The sequence below is a fragment of the Gracilinanus agilis genome, chromosome 1 (assembly GCF_016433145.1).
Source record: "Gracilinanus agilis isolate LMUSP501 chromosome 1, AgileGrace, whole genome shotgun sequence".
Lineage (NCBI taxonomy): Eukaryota > Metazoa > Chordata > Mammalia > Didelphimorphia > Didelphidae > Gracilinanus > Gracilinanus agilis.
The window spans coordinates 772,450,526-772,460,364 of record NC_058130.1 but is presented as its reverse complement, the minus strand read 5'-3'; the positions used below and the strand labels follow the sequence as shown (position 1 = coordinate 772,460,364).

The 9,839-nt window shown below is 44.2% G+C and overlaps 1 protein-coding gene across 1 annotated transcript; it reads right to left on the bottom strand.

The window, feature by feature from the left end:
* Window positions 1-180: 180 nt before the first annotated feature.
* On the bottom strand, window positions 181-8,567 carry SRRD (SRR1 domain containing). Its single transcript, XM_044658862.1, has 7 exons — window positions 8,422-8,567; window positions 5,690-5,730; window positions 2,956-3,212; window positions 2,774-2,872; window positions 1,863-2,017; window positions 1,200-1,245; window positions 181-708 (listed from the first exon to the last, which is right to left on the bottom strand). Exons 1-7 carry the CDS (start codon window positions 8,565-8,567, stop codon window positions 496-498), a joined length of 957 nt encoding a protein of 318 aa, XP_044514797.1. The 3' UTR covers window positions 181-495.
* Window positions 8,568-9,839: the final 1,272 nt, after the last annotated feature.

Genomic DNA, 9,839 nt, shown 5'->3' with positions numbered 1-9,839 from the left:
CCAATGATCCAGCCTCTTGCTGACCTCCTTCTAAGAATTTGGCCCTTTACCTGCACCAATATAAACCCAAACACTTCAGCAATGGAATTTAATCATGGGCCTTCTCAGCTTTCTCTCAAACATTCCCTTGACTTCAGTCCAGCAGCTACTTTCTATCAAACAAGGCTTTACAATTAAAGGAAATACTAAACATTTATTTCCAAGAGTTATTTATAAAATATCAACATTTATAAAATACTCCCATTGGGAAGGCCTGGCATATCACATGATTCTTCTTCCTGAATTCTCCCAGTCTGAGTCCATTTGGATAAAAGAAACAATATTTTCGTAATCATCTAAAGCAGCAGCTGCTTTTTAGCTTTCAGATGAGACGTGTTCTGCTATAGTCTGTCCACCTAGAGCATGGGGCCTCTAGAACTTGAACAAGGCCAGATGAAACCAAGTCTTTCTGGGTCTGTACTTCAAAGTCCACTATACCATAATGGCAAACCAATATCACCGAAGAAAGGGCTGAGTTGACTTCCTCTTGTTCCTGATGATTTCTAGCTCTTCACTTTCTGAATAGTCTGGCTCTTCTTGGAATGTCCACATTTCACTGGGGAACTCCTTCAGGTTTTGTAAAGGAAACCAATGGATAGCAGTATCATTAAATACATCCATATATTGCGATGTCTGGGGAAATTCAATTTCTTCTATTCCTTTTAAAATCTAGAAAGAATCCAAAGGTAAAAATCAATTAGCCTCTCAAGCTTATTTCCTTCCTTCTCAGTGAATGCTAGATGTAGTCTTTTGGTGTTGATTGTTTATTCTAACTTAAATAACAGATGTTGGCTTCCAGTTAAAAAAACAAAACAAACAAAAAAAAACAAACCAAAAACCTTTGGTGCTCCTGCCTCAAAGTCCCATGAGCAATGAAATGTTTGACCATAATTTTAATGAGTGGAGTAAAAATTAGAAACAATTTAACAAAGACATTAGGAAGCAACCTAAGAGTTGTCTCAATGGACTGAAATAGACCCATTATTGTAATCAAGCTCATTGAATCACTTCCCAAGAACAGATCTATATTCACTTAATTCTTGTTTCAATTATAGGCTAATTTATTTCCTCCTACATAATTTGAATGTAGATTTTTTTTTAAACACTGAGGAAAAGCTAAAAAGACTAAATTGTTTCCCCAGTCTACAGAGTATACATACCTTTGCCACATAGGGGTAATTTTTCTGCAGAATCCTTGTTAACAACCTAGAAATAAACCATAATCAGAAGTGAGAACGTAAATGGACAAGGGGAGTGAGTATATGATCCCTCCCTACAACATCCCTAGCCAGAGGTAGGTCCTCCAGCCTCTGCCTAAAGACTTCCAGGAAGGAAGAGAAGCTTACTACCTTCCCAGGTGGACCATTTTACTTTTAATTGGCTCTTAATTAGTTTCCCTTGGCCAAGCCTAAATTTGCTCTCCTTCAGCATCCACACTTCCTGTCCTAATGCTTCAGGATTTTATACTTTAGGAAGATGAATCATCAGAAGCTAATGCTCAGCTCCAATAGATACTGATCCATTGTATGTGGCTATAACCTCAAAGCCTGACTGCAGTTATTCAACTATTTACAAATTAACCAATCTGAAGCATTTGTTGTCAAAAGGGACATTTTACTTGATGTGGAAGAGGAAGAGAGATTCTGTGATTCACTCACATTTTATCTCAGAAGCCTCTGACATTCATTTTTTTATCCACTTTTTAAATACTTAATTTTGGGAGAATGGTAACAGCAGGCCAGGATGGGAAGGTGGTCTGAAATGTTGAAAGGCTAAAAGCAAACTTCAACTCATGTCTTAAGTAGATGATTTCAGGCACTTACTTTGCTTCAATTCCTTTGAAACTATTTCCAATGATCATCACCTTGGAAAGAGAATCGATGGACCAATTACTCCATAATAGATTATTATACAAAGCCGTTCCACAGTGGATCATGTAAAAAATGGTGGGTTCACCACAGATACTCCGTTTTCCTTCCTATGGACAAATTTCACAATTATTTGCCTGGAAGAATACAGATGGCTTAGGCTCCAGAGAAACTATTCATCAAACTCAACAAAAGCAACTTGACCATGGCCCACACACAGATGTCATTAGCTCAGAAGGGTCAAACTCAACAGAAACCCAGGCCACTAAACCCTTGCTGAAGGCACTGGAGAGCGGGCTGTGTGTTTACCTTTGCATGGGTACATGCAAAGCCCCAAACTGAGAAGCATTCCCAGCCTTCACTAAGGTCCTCTGAATTCTCCTAGAGGTAGAGAGAGGACTTTGAGTTTGTGAAGTCTGTGCTAGCACAGTGCAACATGACAGAATCCTACCCACCCATGGCACTGGCCAAAGTCTCTCTAACTGATGGTCACCAGGGAGCTGGCCTTACTAAGTAAGAACTCTACTAGCCTATCTGAAAATCATCCTTCCAGAGAGAAGTGAATCCCATGGTCTAGAACCTTGCCTTGAGCTGAGAAAATCTGTGCTAAGTTCCCCTAGCACATTCTTATTCTTTTATTTTTTTAAACCCTTACTTTCCATCTTAGGATCAATACTGTGTATTGGTTCCAAGGCATAAGAGCAGTAAGGGCTGGGCAATTTGGGGTTAAATGATTTGCCCAGGGTCACTCAGCTAGGAAGTATCTAAGGACAAACTTGAACTCCAGACCTCCTGACTCTGGGTCTGTTTTTCTATCCACAGAGCCACCAACCTCCCCCAGCACATTCTTATTCTTAAAATCTTACCTCATTCTCATTGAGAACAGTCAGACCGAAGGCATTAAGAACGGAAATTTCAAGTTTATTAAAGAGAGGATCAAATAAATAGCAGTGATTTCTGGGAATCTGCACAAGAAAGAGAAATGAGATGCTAATGAGTCAGCCAGATCTTTCAATTTCCATTTCCATTACAAATGTACTATCCTTACCTGTAACTTTTCCAGAAAGAGAAGTAAAAATGCTAGTTGGTTTCGAGCTATTACACATGAAGCAAACTTCCCAATTCCATAGCAAACACACTTAAAATGGCTTGTCCTCTCTAATGACTCTTCCCTTAAGTTGGAATTGGGTGCCTCAACTGGGTGCTGTGATGGTTCGAGACAGAGGCGTTCAAGGACTTCTGAAATGGGCTCTGGACCTCCCTGTAGTTGGTCCATAGGTTTAGTAAAACACTTCTGGATAAGTTCTGAACAGCAAGAAACAAAAATTCCAACAGAAGAGATGGTTTGAGATTGTAAATCACATGGTCGACATTAAGTGTTTGAAAGGAAGAAAGACAAGAAAACTGATTTCAGTGAAAAGGTTTCCCTTGCTTACATTGCTCAGTGCCTAACAGGCCTTTCAGACAGTATAAGCACCTAATGAATTGTTAAAGTGAATAATTGTGGCTCTGTACTGAAGTAGTAGGTGAAAACCCTGTCCTACCTCCACAAGGAGGCTTCCTTATAAAAGAACACTATTCGTGAAAGCAACACTTAAGTGCCTACACTTCATGCACAGTAATGAGCAAAAGCCTGGGGCTACAATGAGAAAGAGAAATATGAAAATAACAATACTTGGAAACTGAAAGGCTCTTAAATAATTGTACCTAACTATTCTACACGAGTTTGATTTCAGTGTTCTTCAATCTGTGAAAGAGACAGACAACTGCAACTGGACTAGTCAGTTCTGAGGGAGGCCCTCTTTTCAGGGCAGGTAGCAGAAATATTAACAAGCTAGGAATGGGGTCTTTGAAAACAGCCTACAAACCCAGGGAAGAAGCAGGTGCCCCCAGGTCTCTCACAGAGAACTCTTCCAAGCTAGTCTTTTGATTTATGGGAAAGGGGCAAATGTGAAGTCTGCCATTCTTTAATTTTTCCTTTTAACAAAAGTTGATGCTTTTTTTTTTTTACACTATTTTGTGAATTTGCATGTCATCTCTTCTCAGTGACTACATTCAAGTGAACACTGGATTGTTGTCGTTTCAGTACATGTGATGCCGACTCCTATAGAGAGCCAGCTCTATATGGTAGGGGTCCTGAGTGGCGTTTTGTGGCATCGGATTGTTAAGACAGGAAAAAGAAAATGAGAACAACCAGACTAGTGGTTAGCCCATGTTGATCTAACGCTATGGGATTTGGACTTTGTTTTATACTGGTTTTAAACAAAGAACACAAAGAAAGAGTCACAGCTGTGAAGGAGTTACAAATCATACACAATCCATTAAAGTCTAAAAAGTAGAGATATAGGTACAAGGACAAGGGCCAAATTCCAACCACCAATTAGTAGGGGTTAATTCTGGGAGCAGAAATATATTTCATGGAGATGTTTACTAATTGCGTTCTGCCTTGATTTACAGGTCTGCACCTGGTCAGATAGTCTGGCTTCAGTCTTATCTCTATCTTTGTCTGTGTCCAGCCTTGAATATATTTTTTAGAGTTCAGGTTTCTTAATTATCAAGGAGAGAAATTTTTAACTCAGTAGTTGCTGGTCTGCTAAGGACTCAAAGCTTTTCAATAAGTCTATAATGTTTTTCCAATAAGAAAAGGTATGGTTCATAAGAGGTGTCAAAAGAGGGGCCTCAGATTTTTATCTATTCTCTTATTGGCTTCCCACAGACTCCCGCACTACTTTCACTTTAGAGACTTTAAGGAATCCATGATCTCCCTCCATTTGTGCAGAGAGCTAGACTAGATTCAGTTTAATAGCTTTCTGCTGCCCATGTCTTCTATAACTCTTCCAGAGATGAGTTATCCAGTGTACTATCTGTAGGCCTTCCCCCAATTCTCTCATATTCCTTGAATACTCTGAAGGCTACCGGTCTGTTAATCTTTGATATCATATCATGATTCCCAGCTCATCTCCCTTTCTGATCACATGTGACATGGATAAATATCTGTATAGGTAGAAGTATCTTGAACCCCTAAAACTACATTACCCAAAATTCCTTTCTGTATTACCTAGAAAGCTTTTCCCTTTGTCCACATTTGCATGGTCAGGTTTGTAGAAGTTCTGAGGCTCCGCCTCTCTCTTTTGGGCTGGGTGGTTTAGGGAGCTTTTTACTTTAGGCATTATTAATAAAACTTTTAAAATAGAATACTTAGTAATTGGACATTAATTTTAATCTCTACATATCTCTTAGGTCACTTTTGCAGGTATAACGCAGCCTACATATACCATGCATCTTACTGCTGCAACTTGGATTCTCCCAAGATAATGCTATTCTTAACATCAATTTAGCCCTACGGGGGGGAGGGGGGGGGGGAATGGTCAAAATGATGGGCTTCTGCAGTAGTACCCAGCTTTGGACCATTTAAAATGATATGCAGTTTCCTAATGGTAATCCAGCTAACTGTTCAATTAAGGGCTCCATTCACTTTCTATGCAGTACCTATCAAAGATGTATGCACTAATGGACAAAATCATCTGGCTGGTCAATATAGCTGAGAAAGAAATGGTTTCTTACACTTTCCTTTTCCATTGTGGATTGCTAGGCTTATTTCTTGAATGGTTATGAACTTATAATCAGTATTAAATTTATCAAATATACTATTTTCTTAAAGACTAGGGGCAGACAGAGAAGCCAAAATAAATGAATTTTCCTCAGGGTCCACCAAAGCCTTAACGAACCTCCTCTGGTACTACTTTTCTTCTGTACTCAGAGATGAAGGGGGTATTACTCACCCTCTGTTAAACGCCAGAAATCAGAGATGATCAGGTCCTCCCTGTTAATGATAAATACAAAATTATTTCTTCCTTTTCTTTCAGGAGTTCTTTTAACATCCCATTTTATTTGACCCTTAGAGCTGAGCCTCCTGCCCAAACACTTTTCACCCCCTTCATTCACAAAGGGGACCTCATCATTCCAAAGTAATTCATTTTCTCAAGAGATGCCCAAGGCCAACAGAAGCTGCAGCCACCTTCCACCCAGCAAGTAGGGAAGCTGACTGCACCATTAGCTTTTCACGAAGCTGGGACAGACTGTGTGTGGGTTGCTTATGATCGCCTTGGGCAGTAATAAGTGGGAACTTTACTGAGATTCTCCCAAACTACAGGAAAGAAGGATCCAGGCTTTATAAGAGAATAAAATTGAGAGTCTAGTTAGAAACCAAGACCACATGCCCATTGTTATTCCCTAAACTCATACTAGCCTTATAACAAGAAACCCATTTGGGAAGGCAAGGCCTGAGGGAGTGGGAGCTTTTCAGCCCCTGCAGAAACAATACCATCCCTAATCTAGTTACTTCAAGGTCAAATTCATGCCCCCTGGGTGGCTCAGTGGATTGAGAGCCAGGCCTAGAGACTGGAGGTCCTAGGTTCAAGTCCGGCCTCGGACACTTCCAGCTGTGTGACCCTGGGAAAGTCACTTGACCCCTATTGCCCACCCATACCACTCCTGGGCCAAGGACGGTCCCTAGCCCGGATCAAATCCGGCCTCAGACACTTCCCAGCTGTGTGACCCTGGGCAAGTCCCTTGACCCCCATTGCCTACCCTTACTGCTCTTCTGCCTTGGAGCTGATACACAATATTAACTCCAAGATCGAAGGTAAGAGTTTAAAAACAAACAAAAAAAAGAATGCAAAAAGCTGCAGAGAGGTCAAGGAGAATGAGGACTGAGAAAAGACCAATGGATTTGGCAACTGAGAGATCATTGGTCACTTTGGAATGATGTCAGAAGCCAGACTGGAAAGTCCCTAGCCGGGATGAAAAAGGAGGAGGGTTGGGCATGGGGCTAGCAACCTCACCCTGTAAAAACTACATCTGCTAAAGAAACTGCAACCTAAGGTAGGGGCAGCTGGGCTAGCTCAGTGGATTGAGAGCCAGGCCTAGAGACAAAAGGTCCTAGGTTCAAGTCCGGCCTCGGACACTTCCCAGCTGGGTGACCCTGAGCGACTGTGTGTCCTGTTGCCTACTGGTTGTGGCCCTATGCTCCTAGAATAGAGTCCCAGGATTAAAAAAAAAAAAAAAAAATCCTTTCAGGCCTTACTATTGTTATTGTTCTTCTCCTTTCTCCTGACCCTCCATTACTTTGTATTTTCTTATTTATGTACAGCTGTTTCATCTCTTAGGAAAGCATAAAGTACATGAAGGTAGGGACATTATTTTTATATCCCACCACTTAGCCAAGGGCCTGACAAAAAGCAAGCATTTAATAAAGTCTTATTGAATAATTAAAAGTTTTATATTTCCTTTTCCCCAGATCCAATTGTATTTTCTTATGCTTGAAGTCTACCCAATTTGGAAAGTCCCTTTGAGACTATTTGGTTTCATCTCTTCATTTAATAAAGGAAAGTGACTTGTTCAAGGTCCTGAACCCTGCTGATAGCTGGTCTCAATGTTAGGGTTCCCTTCTGACTTGGGGGATCAGTGCCCTTTGCACCACAAGTTGACTTTCTAGCTTTTCTGTTTTGGGGAAGTCCATGTTAATCAGGAGGCTCCAAAAAACAGGGGTAAACACTGCAATGTTACTGGGAAAGAAGGAGCAAAGGAGCTCCAAAGTGAGTGCCCTGTGATGACAGAGCCGGGTTTCTTAAAGAGGATTAAAGACTTGGAGTTTAAAAAATATATCTATTTTGCTGACTGCATTAACAGTGATGGGCAAATTTCGGGCCCCCTGAAATGTTCTATAGGGTGGTGGGGCATTATTCCTAATCTGACGGGATACAATGAGTAGGATACAATACAATGAAACTTTGAAAGAGCTGCCTTAGAAACAGACTGACAGATGAGCATTTCCTTTCCTTCCAACCCCTCTTTAAAAACTTTGCCCATCACTGCACTCGAATATAATGGAGATCTTTTGCAATCCTATTTTTTTTACCCTCACCTTCCATCTTAGAATCAATACTGTGTATTGGTTCCAAGGCAGAAGAGTGGTAAGGGCTAGGCAATGGGGTAAAGTGACCTGCCCAGGGTCACACAGCTAGAAATGTCTGCTGCCAGACTGGATCTTAGGACCTCCCATCTTTGGGCCTGGCTCTCAATCCACGGCCCCACCTGGCTACCCTGTTCCTATTACTCCGTTTTAAGTACTGACCAAGGGATCCTAAGCACAAAAAAGCGAAGGCCTCCAGCCTGGGAACAGAAGCCTTAACTTGGGGTGGGGGGAGCTTTACAACAGCGTTAGGAAAAATGGGGGTGTTGTGTATGCATGGATTAGGGGCCCTTCACAAATATCATCCCGTCAGACCCTCACAACAGTGCCAGGCGGCAGCTGTCACTGCTCCCATTTTAATGAGGAGGAAGCTGAGGTGCGCAGAGGTGAATAATGGGGACGGATTCTAGCTGAGGCCTTTTTGCCCCCCCGGTCGTGGGGCCTCTCCGGGCGCTGGGGGGGCTCCCGAGGCGGACCTCGGGAGACCTCCAGTTTCCCTATCTAGAGCTGCCTCCACCCCCCGGGCTACTTCGTGCTCACCGGGCCTCACAGACCCGCCTTCGCACTGCCTCGCCATCCCCGCCCGTCTCAGGGACCTCCGCTACCACGTGCGGCTCGGCTGGTCTCGGGCGCCGCCCCTTGCGCTTCGGGACCGTTCTCCATCCCTCAGCCGTGGTAGCCTCCATGGAGCTGCGGCCGACGTCATCACCCCGTGCCAGTTCCCAGCGTCCCCCGCGACCGAACCGGGGGGAGGTGGTGCAGAGGAGGGGGAAGCGAAGGGGGCGGGACGAGGGAGGGATTTAGGAGGAGGAGAGGGAGAGGGCGGGGTGGTCCCTGCGCGTGACCGGGAGGGGCCGCCGCTCGCACCGTGCTCAGGTAGCCCGGGAGGGAACTGGAGGAGGGAGGAAGGCAGGTTGGGGAGAGCGACCTCTCTCGGGCCCTCACTCTCTCGACCCGCGGCTCACTCGACCTCAACTTCTCTAAGAGCTAGAGGTCGGGGACCTCAGACTACTTTTGGACGCCCCGACCCCCTCCCTTGGGCGGACTGCGCACGCGCAGACCGCGGCCTGAGGGGCGGGGAAGGCAGCGAGCGAGAAGGGAAGTGGGACCTAGTGTGGCTGTTCCCACGTGCGTACCGGGGGAAACTGAGACTCGGAGGCGGCCTAGGGCCTGGCATGAGCGCCGCGGCTGGGGGGAGGACGGGCGGCTGAGGGACCTCGGCACGCTTTGGTCAGCAAGTGTTTATTCAGCGCCTACTGCGTGCCAGACACTGCTCAACACTGGGGAGACATGCATTTAGTAAGCGCCTAATGTGTGCCAGGCACTTGTACAGCTTTGGGGAAACAAAATAAAGATTAAGTGCCTACTGTATACTTGGCCCTATAAGTCAGTGAGCACCTACTGTGTGCCAAGCTCTTGGGGTACAAAGAAAGGTAAAAGGCGGAGGAGGAGGAGCTCAGAATCCAATGGGGAGACAGCATGCACGCAGCTCCGTACAAACAAGCTGTAGATGGGATAAAAGGAACTGAAACGTTTTCTGGAGAAGATGGCATCTTTTCTGCAACTTGGAACCAGTGAGCATAGATAAGGAGGCATGGAGTCTGGAGACAGTTTGTGTGAGCAGCACCCAGGAGCCCAGTCACAGACTGTTAGAAGATGCAAAAAAGGGAACTTTAGGGCACAGAATGTCAAGCTTGTAGGAGCTTAGAACCAAGGACAAAGACTGAGCCTGGGAGACACCTTAGAAGCTAGGCCAATTCCTTCTTTTATAGAGGGGAAAACAGCCCCAAAGGTCGCACACCAAATTAGTGGCAGAGCCAAGATTTAGAACCCAAGTACCCTGGTTACCAGTCCATGTCCCTTCTCTTGTTTTCCCACCAGTTTTCCTTCCTTCCTTCCTTCCTTCCTTCCTTCCTTCCTTCCTTCCTTCCTTCCTTCCTTCCTTCCTTCCTTCCTTC